This window comes from Ruditapes philippinarum, unplaced genomic scaffold, assembly GCF_026571515.1.
Source record: "Ruditapes philippinarum isolate M1 unplaced genomic scaffold, ASM2657151v2 ctg1226_1_1_1_1, whole genome shotgun sequence".
Lineage (NCBI taxonomy): Eukaryota > Metazoa > Mollusca > Bivalvia > Venerida > Veneridae > Ruditapes > Ruditapes philippinarum.
Genome location: NW_026851932.1, coordinates 87679 through 102526, shown reverse-complemented (window position 1 = coordinate 102526; position 14848 = coordinate 87679). Strand labels below are relative to the sequence as shown.

At 35.1% G+C, this 14848-nt stretch overlaps 1 protein-coding gene across 2 annotated transcripts; it reads right to left on the bottom strand.

Moving 5' to 3' along the window:
• Positions 1-241: 241 nt before the first annotated feature.
• On the bottom strand, positions 242-10148 carry LOC132743109 (neurogenic locus notch homolog protein 1-like). 2 transcript variants are annotated; one of them, XM_060731625.1, is made up of 11 exons: positions 9967-10148; positions 7026-7101; positions 5447-5650; positions 4613-4688; positions 4078-4221; positions 3687-3797; positions 3093-3206; positions 2489-2574; positions 1853-1943; positions 963-1181; positions 242-377 (listed from the first exon to the last, which is right to left on the bottom strand). In XM_060731625.1, exons 2-11 carry the CDS (start codon positions 7050-7052, stop codon positions 370-372), a joined length of 1080 nt encoding a protein of 359 aa, XP_060587608.1. In that variant the 5' UTR covers positions 7053-7101; positions 9967-10148; the 3' UTR covers positions 242-369. The 2 variants fall into 2 exon arrangements, with proteins under 2 accessions (XP_060587608.1, XP_060587615.1); XM_060731632.1 differs by lacking the exon at positions 3093-3206 and having other exon boundaries at positions 9967-10146.
• Positions 10149-14848: the final 4700 nt, after the last annotated feature.

Genomic DNA, 14848 nt, shown 5'->3' with positions numbered 1-14848 from the left:
AGAATTGCCAATTAGTTGTAAATGAAAACTATTTTATATTCAGTTATTCCCCCTTGTAAATTTCAAGGAAGTATAACTGATTTTAGACGGCTTTCGGCCAGAAAATGAGGACTATAAAACAAACAGCCCATAATTCAGTAATTTCTTAGATCTTGAGTGGGTTTCCATGTTTGTGTTTTTTCTTCAGTAAACCACTGAACATTTATATCAACTCAAATGCAATAAAGAAACAAAATAAAGCTTAAATCAAGATGTTTTTTATTAGACACGTTTTATAATCATCTCATTATCATTTCATTTCTTCGTTTCATTGATGGAAAAGCAGCATATTCCTTAGTCTAATCTTTCAAAGGTCTTCTTGTCCGTGTCTTATGCCTCTGTAATTTGAAAATAAAAAATGCATGTGGGTATTGTAACATTTTTATACATATTTCAAACATTTTAAATAGAAAGAATAATTTTGATTTCAAGAGAGTTTTGTAAGCTGAATGCTATCATTTGTTTCTTAAAAATAATGAAGTAGAAAACATTTTTCATAATGATATTATTACAGATGACTTAGAGTTCTCTCATTTCTAATACCCGAGCTTTAATTAAAAAAAATGTCCGTTATTTTTTTGTAAGTTTGCATACAGGTTAATGGCATGTAACTTTCCTATGTTGTCATTTTTCAGTCCCCTATAGTGCCCATTATGGGAGTCGTATCTTAAATGTTAACTAAAAACTAACAAAGGTTCTTTTTGATTTTACATCTCACACTGTTGCTTAACTTCAACAAGTCCGACATTGCAGCATTATTTGTTTCATTTCGTTTATAAAATGTTTCTGTCTATTGTTATATTTAAGTATCAAATCGAAAATTGAATTGAAATATGATAGAGACCAACATTTAACAGCGAGCGAAAAATGTCTTGATATTCAACGACATAGATAAATAAGCGCATTCAGTGGAAGATACTAACCAGAAGGTTCTTTCTCGCACAGGTAGGCCCCTATATTATTACAACTCCAGTCATTCCAGCCTATACGGCTAGGTCTCCAGTAAGCGTGTAAACAATCCTCGTTATAAAAGTTGTCAGGGTTCGTAGGTATCCAATTTGTATAGCCCCACGGTGCACCAGAGTTCCACACGAAAGTGCCTTCAACAGCCCTGTCAGTTGCTCCTAGCCAAAAATAGCGATCTACCAAAACACCAGCAAACAAAATTAATGGATAGCAATTTGATGTTCTAAAACAGTCATATGATTGCATTATAATATATAGTGGATATTTGTCTGTTTTGACTACATATGATCATAATGTCATTGAGAAATGAGAAAATTGCAAGTTAATAAAGTATTTAAAGGGACTCAACTGAGGTTTAAAAGCCTTAAACATAACATTTGAGTGTCTTACATAAATAAGCTGGAGCACTTTAAACAGAAACATATGCAATGATTGTTAAAAAATATACTTTGAAATAAATTGAAAAAACGTATTTTTATGCTTTTCTTTGCTAGATTTGAGTGAAAAGCGTTTAAACGCTTTTCATTTTGAGTCATTTTTTTACAATTTGAATAATTATTCCGGAAAAACTAAGTGCGCAAATGATCTGAAATGTTGCACAAAGATTAGTGGTCTAAACTCACATCATATGGTATTTTCAGTCCCATCATGTCATCCCTTTAATACCTGTATATGACATCGGGAAACGGCTACCCTCGATCCATGTTCTGGTCTGTGCCGTTAAATTTAAATAAATGATATCCCGTAAGCAAGATTCCTGGGTCTCCCATTCGAAGTGTTTTACGGGGAGGAGTCTATGTGAAGTTGGAGAGTGAGTTGGCGGGAAAAAGTATGTCAGGACACTTACCGCTCCTTTTTTCCGCTTCAGCCAAGAAAAAGGCATCTTTGTCTGCATCATATATTTCAGCTAGAGCGGCACCTTTCGCTTGACAGGCTGCCTGCAAATGGTTGATTATATTTAGTAACGGCTTAAAACACTCTTGATAAATGATAACTGCACATTACACTAAACTTTATGGAAATGGTTTACCACTCAGAATAAAGCGAGATATTGTTCATCTGATTAGTATGATAAGTGGTGCTAAATCAATAGATTTTTTTTGTTAATGTGAATTTTATTCTCATGCCGCCATTTATCCAATGATTATTCAAATCTTTCTTATATTATTAATTGATGGGTGATTTAAACAACGAGAAGTTTGTAATTCAAAAGTAATTTTTACACCAGTATTAAATCATTTAGCTTTAACTCGGAACGGTCCTTTGGCATATCAGATACTGACTTTTGGCGAAATCAAGGCATTGACTCGGCAGTGCAGAGAAGGGAGGGAGATTAAAAGCTCAGTTAATTTTCCTTGATATTGCTCCACGTGTATTGCGCATTTTAAGGTTACCCTCTGTGTAATATATAGTTTATGACATTTTCATTATTTTAAGATATATGTATTGTTTGTATATACAGAACATATCTTTTAAAACTTACATTGGCACCATCCCATGTAGTTTCGTCGGTACTAAAAAATAAACAGGTACTACCCATGTACATTATCCAGTCAGTAGGACAAGTCACTGTTCAAAAAGAAATTGATAAGTATTTTTAAACAAGAGCGACATGATTGCTTTTGTATTGATTCCTCTCATGTTTACTTTTGTGCAAGCATAATTCTAAGACGAAAAGAAGAGCAGGATTTTTCTGTGACCTATGTCACTGATCAAGTTGTAAACCCAAAACGAGCATACTAACTTGTTTGAGAAGTTGCTAGAGAGCACCGTTTCACCGACACCAGTCAATTACTTCAGCATTGACAAAATCTAAAATTACAACACGTAGGTTATAAACTTGGTCGGTATACTTTTATCATAAAAATAAGGTTCTTAAAAATATTACGGACATCCAAACTAGTCCTTATAAGATATGTAAGCATGTTAACAAAGTTTTCCCTAGCAAACGTTTTGACTAAACATGCTCCAAATACATATTAGAAACAAAGGTTTTGACAATAGTTTATAAAAGATTTAAGTGACTTATATAGAATTTGTTAACAAAGTTTTACTGAGATTTGACCACCTGTTCATTTTTTACTTACGTTCACAATTCCTACCAGTAGTATCTGGTGGACATATGCACGTATAATTATTAATACCGTCAACACAGGTACCATTATTATCACAGGGGTCTGTGGCACAGTCATCAATTATATCTATTGACAGTAATAAAAAGAAGACAACTGAATATGCACAATTGTTTGATTTTGAACAATGTATCTCTATTTTCAAATTTTATATTGATTTGACCTAGTGGCAAACGTTTTGACCAAAAATGCCCCAGATATACATATTGGACACAAAGGTTTTGACAAAACTTTATAAAAGATTTAATAAAAACTGTAAAATCTAGAGTTGCAACAAATTTCCCTTGAATTTGTCAAGATAAACGTACTTTTTAAACCCTTTAATGACTATTAAAGACATCCAGATACAAGATCTAGGCAAATTTCGTTAAAGTTTATATCCAACTTTTATGAAGACTTCATATCAATATGGCCTGGTGGCCTTACCAAAATCACCCATGTTTAAATAAAGGTTTCAGTTGAAGAATGAATATTCACTTAAAAGTGTGACTTATAGAATTTGTTAACAAAGTTTTACTGAGATTTGACAACCTGTTCATTTTTACTTACGTTCACAATTTCTACCAGTAGTATCCGGTTGACATGTGCACGTATAATTATTAATACCGTCAACACAGGTTCCATTATTATCACAGGGGTCTGTGGCACAGTCATCAATATCTATTAACAGTAATAAAAAATAGACATTTAGCCGAACATTCTCACTTTAGTTTAAACATATTTTATTTATCAATTTTACAAGCATGTAACATTTTCATATCACAATATATATGGAATATGCTCACTTTCTTTTGAACAATATATCTTTAGCTTATTTAACAAATGACACGCAAGCAAATACGAGTATATAATTTTTTTAAGATATGCCAATTTTCACAATTATTATAGCGATATTATTGATTGTTTTCTTTAATTAACAAATAAAAAACAACATATTTACTTGTTTCGCAAAATTCGCCAGTGAATCCGTTGTCCGAACAGTCACAAAACAAACGTTTATGTTCATAATTACATCGGCCTGGTCCCTTGCAAGTTTTGCTATGATTACGTCTATGATAACATTGGCTGGGTTCAGAACAGTTACCTAAAAAATTAATATATCAGTCTACCGTATTCATATATACAGACAATAGAAAGTGTACATGCATATTTTTTTAACCTTAATAAAACGAGAAGGACCCTTAAGAAGTGACCCATTTCATACAAAGCATATGCTTTATCTGAGAGGAAGATTAACAATCGCAATTACTCGGCCCTTTCCGTCAAACTTCGGATCAAAATGAATAACAGTCGAGGTGTTCCGCCTGGAAGGATAAGCGTCTTTCAAGGCTTTATTCAAGGCTGTAGAACTGTTTGAAAATGCGAGAGGCTTAGAAAATAAAGAGTGAATAAAATAATTAATTAAAGAGACGTGGAAATGTGAATGTGTTTGTTTTTATTTTATTTGTTTAGATTTATAAAACTTAACTACTTACACTTGAAGCATTTCATTTCCGCTATTGTGTTGGCTTCCCCGAAGCCAGGGAGCAAGCACGCATAACCCTCTGGGCACTGTAATATACACATATTGTTGTATGTACATCATTCATGTTTCAAGAGTTTCAAAACAAACCTTGACGCACCAGTGTGCTACAAGATTGTTAGATATTTTGTAGTTGGCGGTTTAATGAATTTCCTAAAAGAAATACACATCTAAATGGTCTTAAAATTACGGAAGCCTCCTGGTGCCATATTTTTTGTATCTTCTATAAAAAAACTCCCAACTACGAGTCATAAAAGCCTAATTTGAACATACTCACTCCTTATGAGGCATTTAAAATGCCTGAAATTGAGAAATAAAAAGCCTAATTTGAACTTTATTCGTCCTAATCATAATTATGATCAGGGGTTACAACGTTTTGTAAGATCCTACTTAGAGTCAGAAATAAAAAATAATTATAAACTGCTGCCAGAAAAATCAAGGAGGTTTTGTACTGACATAAAAATGAAATATGTTTAAATGATTTTTTATAGCAATCTGACAATGACAAATTTAGTTTATCAATAAAAACTTGGATAAAGTATTAAAGTCTAAAATCTGACTCAGTGTGGTTCACATGAATTATTATAAAAATAAACTTATACAGGAAAATACATACAGATATACAGTACGAATTAGATTGCAAAGATAAGAAAATACTACAGAGCTTGCAGCCCTTTGATCTAAAAAAAAAGTAGTAATTGCATAACTGATCTAAATGTAGTTTACCAATAAAAAGATTAAGGACCATTATTAGTACATGTATTTAAATGTTCTAAAAATAATTCACCTCAGTGTGGTTATCACATTTGAAGTATCCTTCGAGCATTCCATTCGGGTTGTTAGTCTGAACTGAACGTTTCGTGGACTTATCCAAAGGTGATCCCTCTATTTTCTCAGCTGACGTTTTGAAAGACCTTGCTTCTTTCTTAAGACTTCTTTTCAAAAGCGTTGCTTTTGAGATTTCTAGATATACTACGAGTAAAACTAGGACCTGAAACGGAAAATTGATTGTCTATATATACATGTATATTCGCAAAAGAATGTGGTATTGTAACTCTTCACTTGCTGAATTTATACGTAAAATGGATTTGTCCTAGCTTAAGGTCTTCAGTGTGCCTGTTTATAAAATGTGACAGGACGCGTAATGCCGCAGCAGATAAAAGAGAGAAAAAATGTTAAAAACGGCATATAGAATTTTGGAAGGCAGAACTTGATTTGCATAGCTTTAAATTTGGGACAGTCTTATCATTCAAAGGGTTTCATTATCTAAAAATATAAATTAAAGTTATCAACAAACAGTATAGACCCTTATTATGCCTACTTGTGGCATCAATCAATCAATTTTGGTTCCAGCAGATTAAGGGTTAAACATATTGGACTTGTTTAATCACTTTTGGCAGAATTACTTAAAGCTGCATGCCCCCAGATGAGTCATAATATTTCAAGAAAATCGACCACGAGAAAAATATACTAAGATTTTAAGAAATGTAAAAATATTCACAAATCAGTTATTAATTTATGTTTTTTTGCAATTAATGACCGATTTTGCAGTACCCTTCGCCATATTACTTCTGCGTGACTAACGCAGTAAAGCTTATTTTTGCATAAGTTGTATTCTGACCTATTGCAATGTGTAAATTATATGTACTTTCTTTGTTCAATGGACATAAAATTACTCTTTTAATATATACACCTGGAAATAAGTTAAGCACATCCGGAAATTTAAAATTGGTTGTGATTGAAAGCACAGTCATGAGATGACGACTTAATCCTGCTAAGAAATAGTACTTTGATAAGTAGCGATACGAATTTAGCAATCATAAACCAGTAAATTTATGAGTTTAGTTTATTCTCAGCCAAAGTATTGAAGCATATGCAAATGTGATGTTTTTTTTACCAAAAATGTAAGTGTTTATAAGTATGGTGTTGGAGCGTTTTACAAAACATTTACTGGTGGATATTTTGGTCTATGTTGACGATTACTTAACCTAAAATGACATTATGTAGCCAAATTTTTAATAACGGGAGTAACCGCCACGTTCCGGATGACAGCCTCATACTACCAGTAAGGGGTCAAATGCGATTTTGAGGTAAATTTAGCCATTCTTTGTGAAGAGCTTGTTGCAGTTGTTGCAGGTTGACTACAGATGGTTACGTACCATTGCCCAAATATAATTTAAAATTTCAGTTGTGGTCATGTCAAAATTGAGGCAAACTGCCGGGCGTGCTTAACTTATTTCCAGGTGTATATTTTAAATCTGTTGATGAAAAACAGCATGAACCTAGAGATATGCTATTTTAAAGTAAGGACGAAATAGTTGATAAGCAGATATTCTCCTTTATTATGAAATTAAAAATATACTTACCGCCGATGACATTATAAACTTATTCATGTTCTTTTCGAATCGGTTGAAACGTTTAAATGACCAACAAAATCAAGTCCTGAAAAGATAATACGCAATATTGTCATTGATCAGTACAATTTTAAATTATCAATTGCTTTAAATTTTTATTAGGGACTTCCTTTATGTACAAATCAACAGAATATGTGATACCATGGGCACCGAGTGATGAGAGTCAGCTGTAAAATTGTCAGTGTTTTTTTAATAACTGGTACGTATGTAAGAAGATTGATTTAGCCGATGTTTATGTACGTAAAAGATTGTGTTTGCACTATCTTTTATAACACACTTAAAAACATTGTCTACATTTTTTTCATATCATTGCCTCATCCCCACTAAAAAAATAACAAATCAAAACAAACAAACAAAAAACCAAAAAACAAAAACAAACCCAAAATCAACCCCCACTATATGCCAACGCATTGTTGGAGTTGGCCACGGTATTTTGGCACCAAAACTGACTCTTACATTGTGGAGACAAATGGGAACTTCAGGGCCGGCAAAATCAATTTTTCATATTGTCCAGGTTGTCCCAAAGTATGTACGAACAAGTGAAGATTTTCAAGAATTAACTTTGTAAATATCATACGGACAAGTTAAAAATGCTTCACATAATAAAGGACAAGTCAAAATCAGATTTTGTCGGCCCTTTTTACTTGAAAGATATTGTTCAATTTCCCCTTTACCCCCTCATAATTGACTGGTTCATTATAGACTTATAAATCTTTAGACAAATATGAGTATGATTTTTTATAAATAATTTACATTTACATGCAACAGTTTGGTGATACTGATCAATATAAATAATTATTTGCTATTGACATTTTCTACGAACAATGTAATATAAATGTAGATCAAGGATGAAACCATTTTACAATATTTTTATAGTAAACATTTTATGATAGAAAAAGCTTGAATATCAACGTGTCGGTTTCCGCCTTCATCAGGATAAATATCAAAGGCACATTATGCCTCAGAAATCCATATTTTAAAAAAAAAATCTTTAAAATTGTCAAACATGTGTTTAATAATGTTTTAATTGTGGATTTAGAGTATACGAGATGTTAAACAGCTGAAGAAAGTAGCTTTGACTGTGCAGTAATGTGACGTAATTAAAGGTAGCAAAATGTAACCAAAGTATGATTTTGAGTTCCATACAAGATAGATACTTAATCGATTTGATTATACCAATTGCCAACACAACAAAACAAGATACCAAAAATTTAAAGTTTTGTGAATAAAAATGATAGCATTTCTGATGCATAGTGGACCTTTACTGTCCCTCGGATCCAACTTTTCTTGTCGGCCACGGTCGGCTCAAAGCTATATGTTTCTAAATGAGATGTACGTAACTATAAATTTGTCTTTGGCAAACAACAGCACTATGTATAGTATGCTGATAGAATCGATCTATTGTCTTGCGAAGATATTTTAGAAAAGACGTGGTTTTGTACAGTTAACCTATTTACAAAGGGCACCCACTAAAATATGTAAACGTTTTTGATTGGTTCTCTTTTCTTTTTTATTTAAAAAACATTTGTAAAATTATTAATTAAAACAATGTACATGGTTTTGTCCACGAGGCTTAGCTTAGAGAGCAATCCTGATTTAGCATAAATTATAGTTTTTAATTCATACAAATCTATTTTGTTGCATTTTAAGTGTTAAAGTGTTTGCATAATGCATGTGATATGTGAGACAATAGTTTGTGCTTTTATATATTTCACTGAATAAATCGATGCATTATAAAATGTATGCGTTCCATAAGGTATCTCTCAATCCAGCTTTAAAGTATATAAAGCTACTATCATTTGTCCAGTTTCGGCACAGAACCTGTTCCCGCACATTCAATTGCATTTTTCTAGAAAAAAAAACCCGGCAATTTATAAGAAAATGAGCTGCCAACAAATGGCTAGACATACCTTGCATTATATTAACAATATAAAATCAAATGTGAGAAATTTTTCAATGAAAACGGCATCATGGGCATTGAAGAAACCAGTATTTTTCCTTTACGGAACTGGTTACTTGACAGTACATCTGATGAAATATTATATCAACAAATTTAAAAATAGAAAAATTATGTTGTTTTCATAACCTTGAAATATTTGTAGCCTAGAATGAAATTTAATATTCATGATCAGTGTACGTAAACAGAATAAATTGTTTCGGAATAAAATATTCTACCGTTATTTTAGTAGTTTGGCGATGATTTTACGCTTTCAATAAAATACCTTTTATTCGGGCAATTTTCTGTTATTCTAGGTATACCTTAATCATTATAATTACAATTACAAAATATAGCATAACAATTAACAGGCAGCAAATACATGTATATACACTTTAAGTGGCATCAAGGTTGAAAATAGAAAATATGCCACTTCGGATTGTGACAAAATTATAGCTGCGTGCCTCCAGATGAACTTAAATACTTTTTTCAAATTAAGCTTGAAAAAAATGTCAAAAAGGAAATATCCAAGGCTCAGCTTTTAATTAATACGTTATATGCGAATTATGATCGATTTTGTAGTAGTTATCACCATAATTCTACCGAATGACTAACGCAGTAAGGGGTATTTTTGAATGTAATTTACGTAGATTATAAGTACCGTTTGCAATGGGTAAAATACTTTCTTTGTTCGCTTCACAATATTTCAAATCTAAATAAATTTTTAAAAATTTCATGAAAATTAACATGAATCTGGAGGCATTGCTGCTTTTAACAAATGCAAATTTTATCATGAGGAAATAAGCAGAGATCCTGGAATTATTATTATTTTTAAATTACTTATAATAAATCGTTTCGGAAAAACAAAAAACGTTTTCAATGTACCCATGCGTAAATAAATTAAAACAATTAACAAAAATGTTAAATGGGAAAAGAAACGAAAGAATTGTAGCTTACCTTTCTTTAAAGCGAGGTATCCAAGAATACACAGTTAACTGCCAACTAATGTACGAATCGCCAGGTATAAACCATAAGGCAGACTTGTCTTGATTTATACAATTTTCATCATTTTTTGCTTATTAAAGTTTATTGATTTTAGAGACAGATTTCAGTCGTGTACAATTGATTCATCACTTACTATCTCATGACATGAGACATGTGTATGCTAACTCATCAGTTATAACTATATACATGATATATAATAAGGGAAGGAGTGGTTCATTGGTTCGGTTGTCAGCTTCTCCACACAGGAAACATGTGTTAGATCAATACCAGCACTAATGATCACACCACAATAATCACGATCATCAGTACCATAATCATCAGCACTCACCATCATCGTCGCAATCACCATTTCTATTACCTCCGCTATCATCGTCGTAATCACCACTACTATCACCTCCGCCATCATCGTCGTAATCACTACAACTATCACCTCCGCCATCATCATCAAATCACTACAACTATCATCTCCGTCATCATCGTCGCAATCACAATTTCTATTACCTCCGCTATCATCGTCGCCTTCACTACAACTATCACCTCCGCCATCATTGTCACAATCACGACTATAGTCACCTCCGCCATCATCGTCGTAATCACCACTACTATCACCTTAGCCACCATCCTCGCAATCACCACTACTATCACCTAAGCCACCATCCTCGTAATCACTACTACTATAACTTTAGCCACCATCCTTGCAATCACTACAACTATCATCTCCGTCATCATCGTCGCAATCACCACTACTATCACCTCCGCCATCATCGTCGTAATCACTACAACTATCATCTCCGTCATCATCGTCGCAATCACTACTTCGTAATCACTACAACTATCACCTCCGCCATCATCGTCGTAATCACTACAACTATCACCTCCGCCATCATCGTCGCAATCACTACTACTATCACCTCCGTCATCATCGTCGCAATCACTACAACTATCACCTCCGCCATCATCGTCGTAATCACTACAACTATCACCTCTGTCATCATCGTCGCAATCACTACAACTATCACCTCCGCTATCATCGTCGCCATCACTACAACTATCACCTCCGTCATCATCGTCGCAATCACTACAAGTATCACCTCCGCCATCATCGTCGTAATCACCACTACTATCACCTCCGTCATCATTGTCGCAATCACTTCTACTATAACCTTCACCATCATCGTCGCAATCACTACTTCTATCACCTCCGCCATTATCGTCACAATCACTACTAACATCACCTCCGTCATCATTGTCGCAATCACTACTACTATCACCTCCACCATCATCGTCGCAATCACTACAACTATCACCTCCGCCATCATCGTCGTAATCACTACTACTATCACCTTAGCCACCGTCCTCGCAATCACTACTACTATCCCCTCCACCATCATCGTCGCAATCACTACCACTATCACCCCCGCCATCATCGTCGCAATCACTACTACTATCACCTCCGCCATTATCGTCACAATCACTACTAACATCACCTCCGTCATCATTGTCGCAATCACCACTACTATAACCTCCACTATCATCGTCACAATCACTACAACTATTACCTCCGCCATCATCGTCGTAATCACCACTACTATCACCTTAGCAACCGTCCTCGCAATCACTACTACTATCACCTCCGCCATCATCGTCGCAATCACTACTACTATCACCTCCACCATCATCGTCGTAATCACTACTACTATCACCTCTCTATCATCGTCGTAATCACTACTACTATCACCTCCGCCATCATTGTCGTAATCACCACTACTATCACCTTCGTCATCATTGTCGTTATCACCACTACAATCCCCTACACCATCATCATCGTAATCACCACTACTATCACCTCCGTCATTATCGTTGCAATCACTACTACTATCACCTCCGCCATCATCGTCGCAATCAATACTACTATCACCTCGGCCATTATCGTCGCAATCACTACTACTATCACCTCCGCCATCATCGCCGCAATCAATACTACTATCACCTCCGCCATTATCGTCGCAATCACTACAAGTATCACCTCCACCATCATCGTCGCAATCACTACTACTATCACCTCCGCCATTATCGTCGCAATCACTACTACTATCACCTCTGCCATCATCGTCGCAATCACTACTACTACCACCTTTGCCATCATCGTCGCAATCACTACTACTATCACCTCCGCCATCATCGTCGCAATCACTACTACTATAACCTCCGCCATCATCGTCGCAATCACTACTACTATCACCTCCGCCATTATCGTTGCAATCATCAATACCTTCACCTTCGCCTTACTTCGTCGCCATCACTACAACTATCACCACTACCATCACTATCATCAACACCATCATTGTAGCCATCACCACTACCACATCGTCACTATAACCACTATCATCACCATCATCGTCACAATCTTCATCATTGCCATCACAATCATCATCGCAATCACTATTACCATCACCTTCATGGTCCATCGCTACTACCATGACAAATACCACTAGCATCATCGTCATCACCATCACTATCATCAGCACAATCATCGTAGCCATTACCACTTTCATCCCCATCACCACAACCTCATCGTCGCCAATACTACCAGCACCACTATCACCTTCGTCATCACCACAGCCATCATCAATACCATAATCATAACCATCACTACTTCTATTATTGTTGCCATCACCACTACAGTTACCACCACCAACACAATTACTACTACAATTACCACTACCATCATCATCCTTGCCATCTCAACTTTCATCATAATTAAGAACCCCATAATCCTCTCCATCACACACAAGAGCGATCAGTAATCACATGTGTCGCCTCATGATGGCCAATTTCATGTTGGGACAAATTTTGTGACAGACGGACAGTGCACAACTAGACTTGGTACTGATCATTCCTGTAAAGTTTGGATAAAATTGCACCAGTAGTTTATGAGGAGTAGTCCGGACAAGCTTTTGCGTATCTGGCAACACACAGAAAAAAACACCTTTTTATCAAAGGGCCATAACTTGGCCAAAAATCATTTAACCAAAAAACATGTGCAATATGCGCAAGGACTTGAGCTACAGATCAATCCTGTAAAGTTTCATTGAAATTGCATTAGTGGTATAAGAGAAGTAGTCCGGACAAACTTTAAAATTAAAAATTATTAAAGGGCCATAACTCTCACAAAAATCATTGAACCGGAAAATGCTGACAATATGCACAACTAGACTTGGTACTGATCATTCCTGTAAAGTTTGGGTGAAATTGCACCAGTAGTTTATGAGGAGTAGTCCGGACAAGCATTTGTGTATCTGGCAACATACAGAAAAAAACACCTTTTTATCAAAGGGCCATAACTCAGCCAAAAATCATTCAACCGGAAAACCCGTGCAATATGCGCAAGTGCTTGAGCTACAGATCAATCCTGTAAAGTTTCATTGAAATTGCATTAGTGGTATAAGAGAAGTAGTCCGGACAAACTTTAAAATTATTAAAGGGCCAGAACTCTCACAAAAATCATTGAACCGGAAAATGCTGACAATATGCACAACTAGACTTGGTACTGATCATTCCTGTAAAGTTTGGATGAAATTGCACCAGTAGTTTATAAGTAGTCCGGACAAGTTTTGTGACGGACGGACGTACCAACTTTTGATGTTTATGAGGCAAATCAGCTCATAAACACCACCTGGACCAACGTCCATTAGCAAAATAAGCTCATAAAAACAAAAAAATAGCTCTTAATTTGAATTTTATGAGTTTTTGTTCTTTATTTAACTACGGAATGAAGCTCATAATAATCAAATGTTTGCTCGGACAGACGGACAGACAGACGGAGGAGAAGTGATCCCTATATGTTGCCACTACTCCGTAGAGGCGACACAATAATCATCACTACTACCATCATCATCGCCATCAACACAACAATTACCACCACCATCATCATCGCCATCACTACCTACATCATCATTATCAACATCATTATCTTTCCCATCACCACTACCATTACCACCACTACCATCACCATCATCGTCGCCATCATAACCAACATGATTATCATCAACACCATTATCACGTCTACCACCACCTCCACCATCATATACGCCATCACTACCATCACCACCACCATCATCATCGCCATCCAAACTACCATTATCGTCGTCATAACTATACCACCATGACAAGTATCAACACCAATATCTTCCCCATCACCACTACCATCACAACTTCCATCACCAGCATCATTACAATGATCGTCACCATGACCTATACCATCACCATTTCTTTTATCATCATCGCCACCATCATCATCGCCATCACTACCACCATTATTGTCGCCATCACCACATCATTATAGTCGCCAATACATCTTACCATCACCAGCAACAACACAATGATCGTCACCATGACGAATATCATCACCATTTCTTTTATCATCATGGCTACCATCATTATTGCCATCACTACCACCATCAAACTTGTCATCACCACTTCCATCACCATCTCTCCATCATCACCACTTTCATCACCATCACAGCTCAATATTTAATAAACGTTATATTATTATAAATGATATACTAGAAAAAAAATATGTGTAGCAATTATAGCTAAATAATTATTTGACGTTTTAAAACATATGTTCTGTCATATGATCAAGGACATATGATGATAAATGTCAAAAACCTAGACATCAAAACAACAACATATGCTACTCAATGTCTTATCTAGGACTGTATGTTATAAAACATTTGTAAGGACAGTAATGTCAAATATAAACACTGTAATACCTTTAGAGCGTGTTTTACATCTTCTAATCGATCAAATACAATGTATTGTAATCAGTTGA